Here is a 21221-nt window from a genome sequence, read left to right as displayed (position 1 = left end):
CTCTGGTTTTGGCAAATGCCCCTGCAATTTATTGCTGTTTGATGACCATCATGTGACGCTCCTCTAAAAAAAAATGTCACTTACTCCCTAGTTCCAGTCAATATGTCTTTCACTGCAGGTAGATACTTCTATGCTCGTTCTGCTGCATTCGATACGCCGATATGTTCTGGTTTTAGGGCCTGGTTTTAAGAAGATGAATGCATAGGTTTGATTTTTTTTTTTTTTGGTCTTTACAAAGAACAGTCCTTCAGTGATCTCAATGTATGCATTTGTATATATTGCAGAACTTTATGTAGAAGTGGTTAAATCAAGACAGTATTGGGCGGGGGGGGGGGGGTGTGGGGTGGCGGGGAAGAGACTTAAGTATGTACAGTTCAATTCCAGAAAGGAAAAGCACTGTAAAAGCCTTATCTGTAAGTGCCGTTAATTTCCAAGTTTGCTATTACACTAGCGGTAAAAGTGGACCTTCTTCAAGTTCCTGGGCTAACCTAAAATATCTGCGTAAGCATATTTAAACCAAATGACTGCATGCCATGGTTTACGCCATTAATTTATAATCAATTACAACTGTAATACTTAATTCTCCAGTACAGGTAAAACCCCAGGCAGACTGCACTCCAGGTCAAACATACCGCTGGAAGTGAACCTACTAATTCTGAGTGCAGCTTGGAGCCGGTGGTGTGCGGAAAGCCAGACAGCTTTACTGCAGTGCTGCAGACACCCAGCCATGTCCTGGCACGCCGGACAAACCATTATTAGGGTGAAATTGTTTTCTGAAAACCAGCCAACACTCACTTCTGCAGTGACCACCGTCAGTTAGAACAAGGTTTTATAGCAACCCCCCCTGCAAAAGCCTGTATTCTCGGCAACATCAGATAGCAAATCATAAGGACGCACCCAGACTCGGCTGCAGAGAGGCACCGATGGAGCAGGACGGGGGGCACCGGGTGTCAGGGTGCCCTGCCGCCACCTCCCTGGTCACAGGGGAGGCTCGCTGGCTGTCCCAGCCCAGCAGGAGACCACCCACCGCAGGGCCTGCCACCGGGGACAGAAACGGCAAGAGGCTGCCACTTGCCACGCAGAAAAAACCCAACAGTCACTACGTTGGTTTTAAACATCTTGGGCTGAGCTTTTGGAAAGGTTCTGTCGTCCTTCTGGCAGATAGATAATGTTTCCTGTTCCTTTCTCTGAAATGAGACCGAAGCCTGTTTGCTGGGAGAAGGCTGGGAAGGGGAAGTCCTTCCCTCGGACCCGAATCTCTCGGTCTCTGTAGGCCACGGTGGTACCGACTGCGTTTCTCTCCCTGTTAACTCGCCACGTAGACTCAGTGCTGCGTTTCTGTTTTCTAAGGAGTATGCTTCCAAAAACGCTTCGGTTGTGAGACTGAAGGTAATGCGTGAGAACTGAGTCGCTCAGCAGGTCGCTGGACTAAAGGAGTTATGAAAAGGAAATGAACCTCCAAGTAAAACCAAAATAGAGAACCAGAGGGATGTGTCCAAAACACACCCTGTTTTCAGATCACCCTGTCTGCCCCTCCTTCCACAGGAACCGATTTTTCACATGAATTGTGACTGTAAAGTCTTCCTCAAGCACCCCAGGCTCCTCGCAGGGGAGACATTGAGGCAGGGAAGGCCAGGGGGAAGCGGTGAAGGAGGGCAGCACTTCAGGAGTCCTGGGGGTTTGCCGGTGGTGATTTGTACATTGTGAAGGTATTTTCTTAAAGACAGGCACGATTCTCCTTCAGACTGTTAACCAACAGGCTTCACAGTTTCTCCCCTTTCCCATCTGCTCGCAGGTAAGCAACATGCCGTTGAAGAAGGCTGAAAGGCCGTAGGAGCAGCTGAGGCTCGGGCTGCCTGTGCTGCTGATGGCCTGTGTCCCCAGCGCCACGGGCCGCAGGCAGGGGAAATGTGGGTCAGGGTCGTCCACGTTAAACTCCCTGTGACACAAGGAGAAACGCTTCCAGTGACACAGAAGAAATGCTTCCAGAATGCCTCTGCGGGTCAGCACCACCCAGCGCATCAGGAACGAACGCTAACAGAGCGTTACGGTGTTACGGGATGACGTTGTTAAGGCAAGAAGAGGGAACCCGGTGTAACGGCACGGAGCCTTGCAGAGCGCGGGCCCATTCCCGCAGGATAACGCAGGGTTCGGGTGGGAGCTGTGTGGGGTCCCTGCCCCGGGGCCACCCCGGTGCCGAGGGTGCCGCCGTCGGCAGATGCGCCGCTGCGGGGCTCACAGCCCCAGTGTGCTCACGGCAAACCCGACAGAGAGTTTGCTCGGGGCATTGGTGTGCGTCAGGCAGGACACACAGCGACACGCCACATGTGGGCACATGCCACAGGCTGGGACACCACACACTGGGGACATGCCACACACAGGGACACTCCACATGCCAGGACACGCTGGATGCTGGGACACGCTGAACACAGGGGGACATGCTGCACATGGGGACACGCCACACACTGGGACACACCGCATGCAGGGACACGCCACATGCAGGAACATGCTGCATACCAGGACACACCACATGAGGGGACACACGGCACACTGGGACACACTGCACGTGGGGACACACTGCAGGCCGGGTCACCACACACCAGGGACACACCACACACTGGGACATGCCACATGTGGGGACATGCTGCACGTGGGGACACGCCACACGTGGGGACACACTGCATGTGGGGACACGCCTCAGGCCAGAACACCACACTCTGGGGGCACACCACATCTGGGGACTTGCCATACACGGGGGGACACACCGCACGCCAGGACACACTGCATGCAGGGACATGCTGCACGGGGGGGACACGCCGCACACAGGGGGACACCCCACACACCAGGACACTCTGGATGCTGGGACACGCTGCACACACGGGGACATGCCACACGTGGGGACATGCCGCACCCTGGGACACACCGCATGTGGGGACACGCCACATGTGGGGACACGCCACATGTGAGGACACCCTGCACACTGGGACACACTGTACATGGGGACACACTGCATGCTGGGTCACCACACACCGGGGACACGCCCCATGTGGAGACATGCCACACGTGAGGGGACACGCCACACGCTGGGACACGCTGGATGCTGGGACACGCTGCACGCAGGGGGACATGCCGCATGTAGGGACACACCACACACTAGGTCACACCGTACGCAGGGACACACCACACGTGGGGACATAATGCACACTGGGACACGCTGCACGTGGGGACACGCTGCACACAGGGACATGTTGCAGGCCAGTTCACCACACACCTGGGACACGCCGCACACCGGGGCATGCTGCACGTGGGGACATGCTGCACACGGGGGGGGGACACGCTGCAGGCTGGGACACTGCACACCGGGAACATGCTGCATGCAGGGACACGCTGCACGCCGGGACACACACCGCACGTGGGGACACGCTGCACTTGGGGACACGCCACATGCGGGGACATGCCTCAGGCCAGGACACCACACGCCGGGGACATGCCACATGCAGGGGGACACACTGCATGGGGGGACACGCCACATGCCGGGACACGCTGCATGCTGGGACACGCTGCACACAGGGGGACATGCCGCACGTGGGGACACACCGCATGCGGGGACATGACACGCGGGGACATGCTACACGCAGGGACACGCTGCACAGGGGGACATGTCGCAGGCCGGGTCAGCACACACCCGGGACACGCCGCACACCGGGACACGCTGCACACGGGGGACACGCCGCAGGCCGGGACACCGCACACCGGGGACACCACACACCGCGGTTCCCACGGGCTGCCGTGCCCCCTGGTGGCCTCCCGGCGCATCACACCGCCCCGCGCCCCGGGCCCACGTGACAACAGGGACCCGCAGGGGCTGCGCCTGTGACAGTTTTAATTACGGAGCGACCCGCGCACCCCGTCGCTCAAGCAGAGCGGGAGGTGTTTGATGAGAGGTGTTTGTCCCACTCCCGCCACTGCTCGCGCTGCCCCGCCCGGCTCGCGGGGCGGTGACTAACCCCTCCCGCCGCGGTGGGCGCGGGACGCGCACGAGCCCAGCCCCCAGCCCGGCGACACTGGCACGGGCGGGACCCGCAGCCCCCACCGGTTCCCCGGGGCGGCCCGCCCGGCGCCGCGGCGCGGGCAAGCGGCAGCGCTTGGGGAAGGGCTGCGGCCCTGCCGGCACCGGCGCCGCCCGCAGCGGCCGCGGGGCGGATCCCGGCCCCTTCACCCCACCGGCGCCGGTCCGTGCCCGAGCCGGGCGCGACGCCCCTGCGGCCGCCCAGCTCCCAGCGCCCACGGGCGGCCCGTGGCCCGACAGGCGGCGCAGCCCCGGTGGGGCGGGGCGGGGCAGCGCGGGGCGGAGCGGGGCGGGGCGGGGCAGTGCAGCGCGGGCGGGGCGGGGCGGGCAGTGCAGTGCAGTGCAGGGCGGGGCGGGGCGGGGCAGCGCGGGGCGGGGCGGGGCGGGGCAGTGCAGCGCGGGCGGGGCGGGGCGGGCAGTGTAGTGCAGTGCGGGGCGGGGCGGGGCGGGCAGTGCAGCGCGGGGCGGGGCGGGCAGTGCAGCGCGCGGCGGGGCGGGGCGGGGCGGCGCGGCGCGGCGCAGCGCGGAGGCGGCCATGCCGGTGAGTTGTTTACCAGCGGCGGCCGGGCCGCTCGGCGCGGTATCGGGGCTCGCTGCCGGCAGGCACCTGCCATCGGCCCCCGCGGGGCGGGGGAGGGGAGCGGGCGAGGGCAGCAGCGGCGGCAGCAGCAGCCGCCTCACACGCGTTGCGTTGCGCCTCTTGCCCCCGCAGCTGGCCACGGACCTGGCGCACCCCTCCTTGGAGGACGAGAGGAAGAAGCACAAGAAGAAGCGCCTGGTGCAGAGCCCGAACTCCTACTTCATGGATGTGAAATGTCCGGGTAGGTACCGGCGCGTGTCCATCCCGCCGGCGGGTCACCTCATCGGTATGCGTTACCCTCATCAAAGCTCTGATTTTTTAATTTATTTTTTGTTAACAAAGTGTTTTCAACCTTTTCCAAAAGTTAATCTAAACAATTGGCTTTTTATTTTCTGTTCTGGAGGTCTGGCATGAGATTTTTTCCCACCCCCCTCCCCCGCCTTTACGAAATCCTGGGAAATAGGGACCCCCCCCTCCCCCAGCCTGGCCTGTGCGAGGAGGGAGATGTCGCTGATGCTGTAGAGCATCCATGGCACGTCTCACATGGAAGACAACACTGTTTCCCTCCTTTTGGAAACCAATTCAGGAAAAGCACCCAGAAAAAACCTTTCACAAGGACATACACAGGTTCAATCGGAAGCAACATACACACACACACCCCGGCTGCCACCTGCGCACACTGCTGACAAGAAGTCAAGCTGACACCTGCATCGAATGCACCGGGGTTGCATTAAGGTGGTGCCCGTGTCCGCGTTTCACAGAGTTTCATTACTTTGGCTCAGAAACCTCTGTATAACCAACTTCTCTCGTAAACTGCAACACGGGATTTTTCTAGCACGAATGCAGGAACATGCTCTAGCACTGACCGGCTGCTTTGACCAGCACAGCCACGCTGTGTCAAGGCACAGGAGCTGTCATCTGTGGTACCTGATTTCCCAGAAACTGCTGCAGGACAGCATCACAGCAGGGGAACACGCATGGGCACACAAGAGCAATCACCCTGACTAGAAGCAAGGAATTGTTGCAGTGTTCAGGTTTTCTTATTATTTCTTAGCAGCTTCGATTTCTAAGAAACTCTAGGACTTTGTTTTCCATCTAAAAGGGAGGTAAATTCATTAAAACTGTTCGAAAGCAAAGCGTGGTTACTTTTAAAAAATACGTGGTCAACAGCCAAGGCACTGATTTTTACTTTCTTTTTTTTAACTGTCTCCAAACCAGCGTACATGCATGCCTATACTATGATACAATTAATGTCAACACGGGCCCACAGGTCATTGGTTATCTTCATTATTGTTGCATTGATTGGTTATGGAGTTTAAGGGATATATAGAGCAAAGCAGGAGAGCTTCGATAATGAGTCCTAAGCACGAAGCACCGAAACAGAGGGCCTCGTGCATCCCTCAGTGTTGCTGGAAGTTGCTGCCCGGTTACGGAAATGGATTGGGTTCCTTTCCCTGCCAGATCCACAAAGGTAAAACTTCATCAGTCTGGAAGCTCATATTCACCGGAGGGAACACGTTTCCTATGGTTAGATTTTAGCTGCTGGTAGTTTTTTGCAAACAAATATTTGTGTAGTTACTATCTGTGATTTAGGCAAAGCAGAAATCTGTTGTTCTAACAGGAGTTCTCTCCACCAAACAGCCTTCTTGTCGGAGACCTTTCTGAGGACCTTCCTCAGGGCGTGTATTCTGTCTTACCTTTCTGGTCCACACATCCTGAAAAAGGAGTCTATGCTCACCTTTATCTATTTGTCTGTTTTCTATATCCACACCTAGATTAAATCCTTTGCAAGTTTTCTCTCTCCCCCAAATTCCTCTTGGCTATTTGAAAATACTTCTCAGGGAAAAGAATGAAGGCAGTGAAAACCCCTTTGTCTAAGCCATGTACGAGAGTGATTTCATTCTTTTAAGTCATAGAATTTAGAAGCTGTAGAAAAAATGTTGCTGATGCCTCTTCTGGCATCTGGAATTAGCAAAGTTATTCTGTGCAAGTCTCCTTGTTTAAATAAGACGTTAGCTTTGTACAATGCCACCAGGCACGCTCCTTACGTCTACCAATTATTAAACGACAAGCAAACAGATTTGAACAGCAGTGTTTACATTCACAGCTGCCAGACTTTGTCAACAGCAACGTTCCAGTGTTACAAGTTAAAATATTTCTCTGGCTAGATGCGTTCTTCCGTTCAGCAGAGAAAGGCTAGTCTGCAACTCCTTGACTTTTTCTGCAGGAGACATACTGCAGGCAAATCAGGGCTTCTCAGCCCTCAAGGCATGTTGGTTTTCATCTGGGAAGTCCTAACAGTTTCAGCTAACTTGCCTTCGTATGCATGTTAGTAAAAGCAAGTACTTCATGCCACAATAACAATGTTTCGCTTTGTTTTACTTGGTACGCTTGTGTAATGCAACAGATCCATTTTTGGACAAGTGTATTTAGAGTATCTGATTCAATTACACATACAATTAAAAAAATGCTAAAAATACTCAATGGAAAGTTAAATAATGCTGTTTTGCAGGTTGCTACAAGATCACCACTGTATTCAGCCACGCTCAGACAGTAGTTCTGTGTGTAGGGTGCTCAACTGTCCTGTGTCAGCCTACGGGGGGCAAAGCCAGGCTCACAGAAGGTAAGGGGCAGCGTTCAGCAGCCTGAATAATGCATTTATGTCTGTATAGACTGCAGACACTTTAGCCTTGATTTTGAAAACTGATAATTGGAATGATTATTTTGTAAATTGCTTAGAGTTGGCTAGTAAAAACATTGTTAGTGGGCCCCGAACTGCAAGTTTTATTTCAGATTCTCATTTTTAAATGGCTAAATGGATACACCAGGCAGCTAAGCAGCTCCATGGCATCGAAATGGCATTCAAACACACGTGATTTTAGGTGCTTCACTTTGTGGTTTCCTTTGCCTCTCTCTAATGTTCTGAGCTAAGTTTAGAGCATTAGAAAGCACCATGAAAGGAGTTACGAGTACTTTTGCCAGGCTAGAGTGATTCTGTGCCACTACTACTCAGTGGTGGCTTGCCTGTTTGTTATTAAACACTAGTACCATAAGGCAGTTCCCCGGCCCATGTTACTAAATCAAAATTCGGTTTGTGTAAGAGAACCAATAAGCACTGATAATTACATATAGGTAACTGGTATAGCACCAGTATCTTGAAATGCAAACTAAAGTCTGGGGTATGTGAAAAACACTGGAAACACTTTAGGGTTTAAAAAAATATTAAAAAACAAATCCAGATTTTATTCATGTCTTGTTTAAAGGATAAAAGGTAAATAGATATGTAAATTACATATAGGAGCGTTTAGACCATGTTCTACTGTATGGATGTAGTATATATGAGGATGGAATACCTGAAGTAAAGCTGTTCAGGAGTTGAAAAAAGTATCAACACTCCTAGGAGCTGTTTCAGTTTGGGGTTTGTATCACTAAGGGGTGTTACAGTAGACGGACATTTTCAAAGGCATCTGGAAGAAAAGAAATAGTACAACTTACCAGAACAGCACGGCTGTCCTGATTTATCTTCAAATAAGGCTAAGTTGGAGAAGACTTGGAAGTGCTACATCTTTACCTCTTGTGGTACATGAAATTTGTATTTATTGCATCAGTTCTCCTACTTACGTTCAGCAGGCAATTTTCCAAGGCAGCCTTAAAATGTTAAGGACTATATCTATATGTGATTTCTTTGCAGGCTGTTCATTTAGGAGGAAGCAACACTGAACACTTCAGCAGGTGGTTTTGGATCCATTTTCCTGAAAGCCTTACCAGTTCAGAAATGCCTGTTAATACAACAATGTAATTAAAATTGATTTTTGTACAAGTTACATGCTATTGGTGATTAATGAGCTGGAATCTTTTTCAATAAATGATTTGAAGTGCAATTTTTTCCTTCAAGTTTGCAGACAGTTGAGCTCTATTTTTGTAATTTTACTTTTAAACAGTGTATTGTTAATTGGGTGATGTCACAATATAAAAACCTTGGACTTGCTGCATCCTTTTCCTCATTAATCATCAACTACAGCTGTGTGGCGCATATGGTGACAGAAACTACTGTAAGAATGTATTTTGCATACTTTATTACTGCAGCTACCCTAACTGCAAGGGATGCAAAGGCCAGACAGATTTAAAACTGCTCATTTGCTTTCAACATAGCTTTAGTTCCTTTACTGTTTTGAGTAATGCGTTGATAAATAAAAATATCAAGCTGCTTACTTATGTTTGGCTGTTTTTCTGGAATGCATGGGTTTTTCCTCCCTCTAATCTGGTCTTGAAACTGCATTTGGTATTCTATAGTGAGATTTCTATGCAAAACAAGTCTTTTACAAAACACTGAAAGCATTCAGTACAGAGAAGGCACATGGTATATAAGCAACTGCAAGCCATCCTACACTAACAGATGTGAATGGTATCCAGCCTTTACAAAAGCTAGTAGAGCAAAACCATGCACATTTTCAATATTAAGTAATTACCTTTTTGCAATGAGGAGACAGGTTTTTAGTTAGTTTTTAAAAGCCATCCTTTTCTAAATGGCTGTTAAAAAGTGTTTTTTTTTTAAAACCATGAGAAAAACATTCGAAGTCTTACATGTATCTTATTTTACTAAATAGTATCTCGAGCTATGCATCAACATCTCTTTCAGAGTATCAGGTGTCCTGATGAGCTAATTGTTGCTGCAAATTTCTATTCAACCTGTATTCTTCCCATGACTTCTAAGACTTTTATGTTTCTAGTCAATAAAAACAGCTCCAAAACCTAATACTACAAGTTGTTGCATTTGCAGATGTTTTCAGTTAATTCAAAGTGAACACGTGCAATTACCAGATGCAAAAAGTAGGTTTTTGATACAGAAATAGATGCACCAATTTAGTATACATGCCTTTTAAAAGTACAGTGTTATGTCAGTGCCATACAGTCTTTTCACAATAAAGGTTAATTTAAGAGCAGGTTTAACATGAATGCTGCTCTTAATTGACCAGTTTCCTGCACTTAATGCCAGTCTGGCAAATAAGTGGTTTCAGCACAAAGATCCAAGTGGCAATATTCATTCACTTGCGACCTGAATACATGTGCTAAGGCCAGATTGATTCTTAGTCTCCCTTATCTCTGCCTTCTCTTCCTCCACCCTAAAAGATAGGAACTCATGATTAATTAATACCAAATCAGAGAAAGTCAGTGACTCGTGTTGTTCCAGGTACTAGAAGGTGAAAGTTAAGACATCATACCATCTCCTATATTGTACACGTGACAACAGACTTTTTTTAAAGAAAAAGCCTTAAGATAAAGGAAATACAGTTTAAAGAACATGGTATGTATATAAAATGTTAGTGGCTAAACATATTCTATGAGGGGAGTGAGATACTGTTGTTGGTATCTTGGGGTTAGAAAAGCCTTAAACACTTCTTACTGTTACTCACTTTAGTACATTCTTCAAATATTTTACATTTATTAGCACCTGGTCATACAAACACAAGCGTAATGGTAAACCTATGCCTTCTACATTCTGAATCTTTGTCTAAACCCAAACACAGTCATCAGTGAGTGAAATATGTCTTCTCTCAAGTATGCAAAATGGTTTTAAAGAACAATAAATACCATTTGCAAAACAGGTAAAACATACTTTTCTTGTATGGTGCAAATCCTAAAGTAAGCGATACTTTTCAAATTTTCTATACTTAAAACATTGTATTTGGTCTGTTTCTACTCATGCCTTCCTCAACACGAAGACAACTCATAACTACTTAACTCATGTTCCCTGCATAAAACAGGTAATGACTTCTACTGCTGCATGTTTCCCCAGCTAGTAGATGCTCTCGAGACCTGGGAAAAAAAATGTTGCTATTGTAGAAGATGCTCATCTCCAGTACTTCTGCATTGGAACTGTCAACAGTATCAAAGACTTCAGTGGAAGAGTAGGTAATTTATTGCCTGGCCAAAAGAAAGTTTGTTCAGAAAGGTTCTCTCTGTCGTCTCTACTGATTTGGTATTATTGAGAAAAGACAACCCGTTATTACTGAATAAATAAAGTGAAGTTTTGGTGAGTGGGCTGAAAAAGCAAATAAATAGTTTAGGTGTAAGCTTTTAGTGTTTTAAGGCACCAGAATGATTATAATTATGAAGAGTACTAAACCAGTCCTACTAGCTTCAATTAAAAATGTAGGGAAAACACTGACACCTCAAAACACTAAATTTCCCGATTTGTCAGTCTTAGCTTATAGATGTTACCGTAGGCATACTGGGAACAGAGATGACAGCACACTGTTTCATCACAGGGCAGGTAACGATGACAAAGTTAATGCCAAAAGCACTAACATGGGAATGAGGCAGGTAAGGCTGTCCTCTGCTAGCTGTTACCCAACACGTCTTGTTCCTTAAATTCAAAGAAGCAGAGCTGCTGAACAGTGCAGGGACAGAAGCATTCAAACCTTTCCTGAAAGGTATTTCGGTTTATCTCAGCCTGGAAATACTGTCTGATGTAACTGCAGGGGAAGAGGGATAGGGGTAAATCCTGGAGACCTTCCATGCCATTATGAAATACATAAAATTAACATATTCAGATGTTACTATATTCCTATAGTAAAACTGACAATCAGAAAATGCTTCTTTGGAGCTCCATCACAATTTCTTGTTTGACCTCAGGTCTCCCAATGGAAAAAAGGATAGTTTTCAAAAAAACCCAACAAAACTCTCAAAGTCTGTGAAGACTTCTACTGCAGGCTTCAAGCATGGGCTTTGAATATTTTTTTTTTTTTTTTTTTTTTTTTTTGAGTCATTTGAGTTCCTAACTCCTATATCTAAAGGAATATCTACATTACAGAATACAGTGCCATTTCTGGCTACCGAAATTAGCACGTGCATCATTCGAGAGCTCAACATGTTGTGCTATTTGGGCATACCTGGCTATGGAAAGAATACCCACACCTCACAGTAAACGAGTCTCACACATTCTCTGTGTCCAATAAAAACAGAAGAGAGGATATCTAAATGACAAAAAGGTTTTTACTTATATTGCTCTAGCTTCATTCTTTTCTAATTCTTAACAATCCAAGCTCTGACAAAAGCGTACTTCTGGTATCAATCCACACTCTGGAGGTAGCTTCAAGATTTGGGTTTTGTTGGGGTTTTTTTGCTTTTTAAGCAAGTAAGAAAAGCGCTACATGAAAATATAAAAATCAACAGTAAACCCATTTTCCTTTATCATGTGATACTGAACAGTTTTGGCAGACTGGAACTGTGAGAATAACAAATTGTCTGTGTGTGCTCAAATCAAGATGTGAAATTTTTCAAAAGTTTAACATTTAAGGTAACTGGTTCTTGTACTTCTTGGTGCAAGAAACCAATGCTAGGTTTTTTCAATCTTGCTCACGTGCTTGACTGGATGACAAAAAACCTGTTAATACGATGGTCATTTACACAGGTACTACAGCAAGTCAGATTTAACTGTTACATTCTACTGTTCTGTAAATTACGAACTTCCCTGAGAGATGAATTCTAGTTACACATAAGTTTAGCACCACTAGCAGAAGTTAATTAAGTGAATTTTGAGGCTTTTTCTTCACATATTCTTGGTGAACTTGGAGTCCAATTACACCCGTCTCTATTTGTTTTTTGTGTTTTAGTACAGTGAGTTCAGTTACACGTGCCTCTTTTTCTAATCTATATATTGGGCCCATTTTTCTTTATCAAACTCCCTTGCAATCTTTAAGGCAGTGCTGTTGAGGGAAACCGATTGCATATTACAGATAATACTAACGATGACTCCTCTAGGTGGTGTCACTAGCCCAGTACCTAGAGCTTCAGAGTCCAGCTCCTCAGGAAGAATGAGGAGGACACTGCTTGCCCCCACGGCACCACCCGTATGAGATGCATAGTGTCTCTGCTGTCTGCAACAGCCACATTGTTGTTTTTTCTCTACTACAGCCCAAGCCATTGCATATTTACCATCCCTGTCCCACGACACTTCTGTTTTTGGCACTGGGGTCCACATCATTGCGACTGTGTCTGGTTTGAGGTACCCAGGAAGAAGTTTGCAGTTATTTTTTTTAAACTGTCCAGCTTGATAACTGTACAACAAGGCATTTCCAAATTTCAGAAGGTCACCTACTGACGAAAGAAAGCCACCGCCAGCCCACTTGTAAGAGTTGTCCACATACGGTGCGTTTACCAGCCGTCCCTTTTTGTTGTAAACGTAACACCTAGAATTCAAGAAAATTCAACTTGTCATTCTCAGATACTATGCACAAGTATTTTAAGCTGCCCTGCCTTTAAAGAGCAAACTGAGCACATATTAGCTTGTTCTCATGAAGCTTTAGAAATTTTTAAAATATATTCTTCTTAAATATGTTTGTTGCAGAAAAATCAACAGGAAATTCAGATGGGAAAACAAAAATTAAGGTGACTTCCTAGGTTAGAAGCTTAGTTTCAGTAAAAGTAATATTCCTGCTTACTCACAAGTTGGAGATGGACAAAAACCTGTATGTCAGCCAGCGCAGGATTTTTCCTAAATCCCTGTACTAGATTTAAAATGTTTTAAGAAAGAGGAATCCTGCAACTGCCCCATGATTATCAGACACTGAGCTGAAATTTCACTGAAGCTTTACATAAGCACTCCGAGACCATCGTTTCCATTTACGACCGATTTCCCCCCACTGCCCTACTACAGCTCCCACATACTACAACAACTGAACATTCCGGAACTACTAAGAAAAGGGAGAAGCATGAAAGAGTCTTGCAAAGCCTGTCATTAAAACACAAATTAGAAACTACTAACCAGAATTGCTGAACAAACCACACAACAGGAGCGCAGACTGAACTGTGCTTTTGAAGAAACCAGTCCAGTAATGGCTTGACCGATTTCATGCAACACATGAAAAGAAATGCTGAATAACTACAGTAACTACATACTCCGGTGAATTTCAGCCTTTGGCCTTTGGACCACAAGAGGTCCCTGGAGTACTTTGAGAGTTGTGAAAAGGAACCACACCAAAAAAATAAAGAGGGGGGGGGGGGCACGGGGAGCAGGGCAAGCCCACTATCAGATGGTACAGAGATACATTCCCTATCTAGTCTGCACTTCGATTGGAAAGCTTTTAGGGAACTTCTGAAGGCCATAATACTGAAAATCGGATGTTGAAGCCAAGGAAGACAGACAAATGGTCCAAGGCTACCATCGACTGCCAGTGACTATCTCTGCGTCCCTGGAGTACTTTTTTTTTTTGATCACAATAAAACCTGTTACAAAAATGCTGAAATGCTTGAGTTACACCTCTAAAAGATCTGGAACATGAATTTTTAAACATTTTCATGTCAAATACGGTGTAACCAAACCATTAAAGAAGGCACAACATGGCAGTATATTCTAGTTTGAGGCACCAAGCTTTTTGTAGAAGCGAAACCATCACATTAGCATTGTTTTGCTTAACAAGACATAGCCCATAAAAAGACCCCCACAACCAGCATCTGTCCCAATTCTTTCATCCCTACTATATTTCAGTTTACAGAAGGGTTAATATACACACATACATTTAAAAGAACTTGACTGTATAAGCTTGAGAACTTATAAGAGCATCCCTAACATCCACATCAACAGCACAACCTCTGAAAATTTGCAAGCAAAATAAATACCAGCACAAAGCATCTCAGAATATAGCACTAAAGCTATCCCTAAAGCAGTGCAAACTGTTCCGTGTGTCTGCACACACACACTTTAAATATACACTTCTAAGTACTATAAACTTGGGATTCACATGTTCATCACCATTTTCATTCTTTGAGAGGATTTTAGAAGCCAAACTTTTAAAAAGCTTGAGTCTCATTTTCATGAGACTTTTTCCATAGCCTGCTTTTGTGATTCAGTTAGAATTCTCGTGCACCGAAGTTTAGCAAGTGAGTCAATAAATCAATTTCAGAGCCCAGACAGACAGGTCAACAGAATAAGACTGGAGAGAAAGACAAGAAACTCTACCCCTTATTTGATTATCCAATCACATAAATTTATTTGGAGGTTTTTGTGGTTCTTTTTTTTTTCTGTCTTGGTTTGTTTTAAGTTAATAAAAAGAAATCAATTGGTAAAGCATGTTCTGTGTTAAACAGAATTTTAATCCTGGTTAAAATTGATACTACAATTTAATTTATGAAAACTATACGTTACTGTGAAACTATTACAATTACATAGTTTGCATAATATACTGATTTTTTTTAAGAGTTCCAAGGTAATGATATATTCTAACATAATCACTTTGCTACTCCTTTATTTTACTCTATTTACACTTACCTGCTTATTTGTACCCCAAATAAAAGCAAACTTGAAAATCACCCCTGCTACTCCCCCCACATATACTCTTATAACAAGCAATACTTATTTCCTATTCTGTAATTTTGCATGCTAATTACAGACCAATACCACAAGGCTGACATAAAATCAGTTATATGATTTGGCTTAACATAGACAGAAAGAGCAACAATTGCTGTGGGGAAAAAAAAACATTTCATCCTGGTTTACCTTGCTCTGTTATATATCATTGCTTCATTGTCATCTAGTACAGTCGATAGCATATCCAAATCACGGAACATTTTTAGCATATAATCTGTAAATTTTTGTCCTGAAACTCTCTCCACAACAGCACTTAAGAGAGTAAAGCCATACGTTGAATACAAGAACTGACTACCTTAAAGAAACACAATGAGAAAGGGCAAAAAACAAAAGTTAGCTGCACAATGCTTCTATTTTATCTTTCAGATTCCATTTAAGTAACCACATGTGCAAATAAAACTATATCTAGCAATGAATAATCAATTAAAAGACTCCTGCTCCACCCCCCTTTTAATATGGTGTGAATCATAAGCTGATGATACTGGACCCCGGAATTTCTGTACGGCAGGCAGACACAGATGCTTCCCAACTGCAGGTAGCTCAGAGAACAGGGTGAAAGAATTTTCAGGGATCTGCACGTACAGCCAGGTTTCATGACGAGACGTGAAGACTGACATTTAACACCCTTTCCGAAAGATTTACCACCCCAGTTCTAACAAGGCTGTCTGGATTTGGAAAGCTGAAGTAAACCTTGAAATTACTCTTAAAAGACACTCATCTACCAAGACTTGTTCGGGTGTCTATACCTTAGAGACCAAAAGACACAGGTAGTACTCGCTTAAGGTTTTCAAAGGTCTTGATCACTTTTGTCATAATGTTTCTAGTTCTTGTTTTCTAGCTCTAGAAGATCCAGAAAGATTATATGAACGCTAATATACATATTATTTAAGACAACGTAATTTACAAAACAATGTCTCATTTTTTAAAAATCTCATTCTTGCGCTAATGCTTTTTATGAAACATCTACATCAAGCAACTGCTGAACTGCCTACAGTCTAGACAGACCTCTTACTTGAAATTGTTCCTAGAACTCTCCAAGATGGTAAGTGGTTAACTTCACCCCCTGCCCACCCCTCCCTCTTTAAATGCACATTATATACCGTGTGCATTTATACATCACTTATATTTATCAGCAAGATGTATCATTTGCCTGTTAACCCAACTCATTTAAAACTTAGACCTGAAGTTCCTCAGTCCTCTCCACAATTAACTTCTGGAATTCCAACAAAAAATAACCTCAACAATTCTGTGATTTTGTGGTCTTTCTGTACAAAGTTTTAGCTGAGGTTTAGTGCTTCACTAAAATATTTTGCTTTTTGTTCACACCTAGAAGGCTCAGAGCATGAACAGAGGAAGTATCTACAAAATATTTTATAAGTGGATACTAACAATTTCGTTACCAAAATTACTGTCTGCTTTAGCATTTATAAATTCAGTAACTTGTACGTTTTATAGCACTTGCTGCATTATTTGCAGCTCCTGCAAAAAAGTCTTATTTCTGCCTGAGATCCCACTTTCTCTCTCCCCTGCATGATCTAGGACTTTTTTTATTACCAGTGAAGTCTTGGTTACATCCCATTTTAAACCTGCTGGATTATGGTGCAGACACACTATTAGAAAGTATCTACATAAGCATAATCTTTAAGTTAGAAAATTAGTAAAGATATCTATAATAGAGTGTTATCTAAAGCTGAACTGATAAAATCCTGATCAGTTCAGTCTTGAAAGTTATGTCAGTTTTAAGACAATTACATGACCAGATAGTTGGTGCAGAACAGCCCAGATATTTCTCTGTTGAGCTTTTAATGGGGCACAGTAAGAAAAAAAAAAAAAAAAAAAGAAAGAAAAAAAAAAAAAGGGAGGGGGGTGGCGGGTAGAGGCAGAACAAACCAAATCCCCCAAACAAACACTCTTTACTGGACTCTCTACCTTCACTGCATGTAAAACAGTTTGAAACAAACATTTCACCAGAAGAGCACATTTTGGCCTACACGACTAGAAACTCACCTGGTTTAAAGAATAAAGGATCATTTTTAAATATCTTCAGCGATTCAATCACACTTTCAAATTTTTCCTTCAAATAATACTCTTCTTGCTCAAATTCCTTGTCTCTCCTGCCAGGTTTTGAATTTCGGCTTTTTACTTCACCTTCGTGTTCTTTCCTCGGCTTGACAGGATCAGCCTTCTCAATCCCTTTGCCTTCTTGTTCTTTATCCCGATCGGGTTTTGTTAGTTTAAATGCTCTGTTTGCTTTTTCCTTTTCTTCCTTTACTTTTGTAATATCTTTTTCATAGTGACGAATCCCACTCAAGTGTGACACTAACAGTCTTGTAGTAATAGCAACCTAGAAACGACAATATTGAAATGTGAGCTCTCTTCTTTAAAGATACCATGCGCACTAAATCACCAGAAAAGTAAAATTCAAGATGACCAGGAACAAAGATACAAGACCTTTTAAGTATCATGTATTAAACCCAGTTAAAATATATACATGTATGCGTGCACACTACAGACTTGATGTCAACCTGAAGATCCACATTTCCAGCGTTGCTTTTTCGAGCAGCAAACATCAGTACTTGTCTAAATGCCTTTTGGTGTCTTACAGGAATAGGTCCAGATACAGGCACCTGTACACTTAACAGCTGTGCAAAGACAGGAACAAAAATCCAAAAAAGTATTACCAATAAACAATTACATACCTTTTCACCCTCGTAGACTTTCTCTGGAAATTCAGGGACATACTTCTGCACTGGGGCATCTAAATCCAGTTTCCCCTCTTCCCACAATTTAGCAACAGCCATCATTGTAAGACACTTGCTAATACTAGCAATTCGCATGATCGTCTCTGGTTTACATACTACACGATTCTCTACATCAGCATAACCCAAACCTTTAAGAAAATAAAAACACTGTAGTAAATATTTTGCATAGAGACATGACGAATGAATTATGTTCAATGAATTAGATTTACTGGCTCCTTAAAGTATTTTTCCTCTAACTAAAATGGGACCTGAAACATTGGATTATCCCTGCTCCTGCCTCAATTCAGTTAAAACCATTTTAATGTAGTAGGAACAGCTAATCAAAGCCCATTGTACTGGCCAATTGCATCCCAAGTTATTACAACTACAAAACAAGCCTAATGATAAATGAGATGGAAAATTAAGACCGAAATGACACATCCAATGTAGAAAAACTACAGGGACCAAAATCTGGACTGTAAAATAACTGACCAATAGTCAGAAATACTCCTTTTATTGTTCTGAATTAATAGTTGAAACGGTAAAGGGTCTTATTTTATCAATACAGAAACTGAGAAAGGAAGCCACTCACAAACTCACAGCAACTACCTAAGCTGTAAAGTTTCACAGAACAGTGTTGTTATACACTATGTTTCAACATCAGTTGGCACGACTTCAATTAAAAGACAGCTTATTAGCCTCTATACCAGTCTTTTCTCATGTAACTAAGTCACAAGTCTGGTAGCAAGAACTGGAATTAATAAGGCATTATCAAGCTCCCATACTGGTCTTCAGTTTGAGCTAGTGCCAAAGAAACTGCAAGCGACGCTGCAGCAGTAAAAGCAATGAAATGCAGTGATGACGTATCTGCAGTTCTCAGCGCAAGCAGGGCCTGCAAGCAATGCGTGTGTCTCTGTATAAAACCGTAGTCTAATAACGAACCACTCAGGAAAAAAACCTTGCCAAAATACAAGGAACAAACCAGATGATGTGTCAGTTGCCCACGATCCTTTCTTTTACGTAAAGCTGGCACTCGAGTGCTCACACGGTGCTTGTGAACCCAGACGCTACACTCCTGTGTGAAAATAATTTCCAAATCTCAAACCACCCTCCTGACCCTAGCAAGAAAGCAGGTTTAGTCCCATGGTCACAGAACACACACAACTTCCACCTGTTCCTATTTTCTTCTCCTGGGAAGAAGGGAGGAGGACAAGACGAGCCAGAAGCCTGCTAGAGCACTGCCACCCACCTCCCCGCTGCCCCGCTCGGGGCAGTGCTGTCCGAGCCTGCAGCAGGGGACAGAATGCTCAGCCTGGCTGCTGGATCCGGCAGTCCCAGTGACAAACTACAACCCTGGCACTAGTGCCATCAGGCACTTCCCTGCCCGTCAAGGACGGGATTCTGCACAAGTCTTACAAAATCATCTGCTTTTATTGCTAGGTGATTTGAGACAAGAAAAAGCTATCTGACTCAAGAAAGTCTGTGATCAATTTGTAGCACAATTTTCTTATTAGGCCACATTACAAAAGGTACCAGAGGCTCTCCAATTCACTGCCGTCATGATGAAAGAGAAATGAAAACCTGTAATCAGCTTTACACATATATAAAAGTTAAGGCAACAACAGACTCTCAGATGAAAGTTAGTAATGATCTCGCTTACAAAGATTTTTTTAAAATTAACTCGTTAATGAAATACACTGGCATTTACTACTACAATTTGTCTAAAACCCACAAAACACATTATAAAAATCCTTCTGAAAACAAACACGCAGTTTGGTGGGTATGGTTTTTTTTAAATACACATCAAATGTCTACATGATATGAGCCGTACTAACAGACTCTCTTTAAAACTAAACTGTGTAACCAGAAAAATCACTTGCAATTCTGTTAGGCTGACACCTGTGAGCTGCTCCTCAGCCCACAAACGGGAGCCAGCACACCTGATGCCAGCCAGGATAATGGTGACTAGTAATTTATTAACTAGTTGCCATGGGCAGAGCAGCGCTTCACCTCCTATGTACAGCCCTGCCAGACCACGAACGGCTGTATGCCTAGAGTACAAGTACATCCAAGGGCCAACCTAAAAAAATCAATGAAAAAAAGATTCTTAAAAATGAAGTTGAGATATACTAGCACATTTGGGAAGTTAATAAATAATTGATTCCCAGAAATTATTGAAGTTTGGTGAGGAAAGCATCACTTCATACTCCCGAGGCACCTGCTTCTGGCCACTCTCCAGAGATGGGACATCAAATGGATGAAATCCCAGCCCAGTGCGTCCAAATTGTTAATTTTTAAACCATCCATCGCTTCCCAACCGCCACACACAACTATTACCCCGTATACTAACCTTCTGACCAGACCTCTTTTCCATCTACAGAAACTCCGACTAGTATACCCGGGATTCCTGCTTCATCCTGTCACAAAACCACACAGGCGACATTAAAAAGGGTCAAACCCCTCCCCCAGACCCCAGCGCTGCTGCAGCAGGCACGCGGCTGCCACGGCGTCCCTGACCACAACAATCACGGACACACCGTCATTTATCTCATTAAATTAGCGATCAGGACGCGCCAGAAATACTGAACAGAAACAAACCACCACGGGCTGCACGCGACACGCCAACCGCCCCGCCCAGCAGCAAGCGGGGTTTAAAAGAGGCCTCGGTTAGATTTGCACAGCATCACACACCCCCACCCCCCCTCAGCCCTTCTCCCCCCTTTCCACAGCCCCCCCGGCCCACCCTGCCCCCCGACACCCCCTTCCCGCACCGAGTTGGGCCCGGCCGGAGGCGCCCGCGGGAACCGCGCTCCCAAGGCGGAGAACGAACCATTCCGCGAGGCGGGGGGGGGGGGGGGGGGGGGGGCAGGGGAGCCCCGGCACCTCAGCGGGCTCCGCCCCGCCCCGCGCCCCCGCGTCCCAGGGAGGCGGCTGGCGGGCAGGGCGAGGCGCAGGGGAGGGAGGTGCCGGCTCCCGGGAGCTCGCACGGCCGGGACCCCCTGCTCCCCGCCCGCGCACCTTAATCCTCCGCAGCAGGTCCCTGCTCCTCTCGATGGCCGCGCCGAAGCCCCGAGGGGGCGGCAGCGCGCTCGCCTCCGCCGCCTGCCCGCCGTCAGCCTTCACTCCCAGCGCCAGCCCCAGCGCCAGCCCCCAGCCCCAGGGCCGCGCTCCGGCACCGCCGCCCCCCCGCCGGGGCGCTGGGGGCCGCCCCGGGGCCGCCGCCCGCCGCAGGGCCCGCGCCAGCCCGTACATGGCTGCGCCGCGCCGGGTGCCCGCCAGGCAGCCGCAGCCGCTCCCGAGCGCTCGCTCGGCCGAGCTCCGAGCGCATCGAGCGCGGGCAGCCGCTCGCCTCCGGGCGCCGCGCCGGCTCGGGGCGAGCGGGGCCGGCAGCGGGACCCTCCCGGCGCAAGCGGCTTCTCCGCGGGCTGCATCAGCTGCGGGCTGCATCAGCTGAGGGCTAAA

At 46.0% G+C, this 21221-nt stretch overlaps 2 protein-coding genes across 3 annotated transcripts; one reads left to right on the top strand and one right to left on the bottom strand.

Moving 5' to 3' along the window:
- Positions 1 to 4534: 4534 nt before the first annotated feature.
- Positions 4535 to 8860, top strand: RPS27L (ribosomal protein S27 like). The gene is made up of 4 exons (XM_055715975.1): positions 4535 to 4610; positions 4782 to 4890; positions 7162 to 7272; positions 8341 to 8860. The coding sequence occupies exons 1-4, from the start codon at positions 4605 to 4607 to the stop codon at positions 8367 to 8369; spliced, it is 255 nt and encodes an 84-aa protein (XP_055571950.1). The 5' UTR covers positions 4535 to 4604; the 3' UTR covers positions 8370 to 8860.
- A 2767-nt stretch (positions 8861 to 11627) lies between these two features.
- Positions 11628 to 21153, bottom strand: LACTB (lactamase beta). 2 transcript variants are annotated; one of them, XM_055715973.1, is made up of 6 exons: positions 20778 to 21153; positions 20110 to 20176; positions 17718 to 17908; positions 17026 to 17362; positions 15148 to 15313; positions 11628 to 12841 (listed from the first exon to the last, which is right to left on the bottom strand). In XM_055715973.1, exons 1-6 carry the CDS (start codon positions 21009 to 21011, stop codon positions 12298 to 12300), a joined length of 1539 nt encoding a protein of 512 aa, XP_055571948.1. In that variant the 5' UTR covers positions 21012 to 21153; the 3' UTR covers positions 11628 to 12297. The 2 variants fall into 2 exon arrangements, with proteins under 2 accessions (XP_055571948.1, XP_055571949.1); XM_055715974.1 differs by lacking the exon at positions 20778 to 21153 and adding an exon at positions 20531 to 20553.
- Positions 21154 to 21221: the final 68 nt, after the last annotated feature.

Source organism: Falco cherrug, chromosome 7 (genome assembly GCF_023634085.1).
Source record: "Falco cherrug isolate bFalChe1 chromosome 7, bFalChe1.pri, whole genome shotgun sequence".
NCBI lineage: Eukaryota > Metazoa > Chordata > Aves > Falconiformes > Falconidae > Falco > Falco cherrug.
This window is presented reverse-complemented; position numbering and strand designations above follow the sequence as displayed.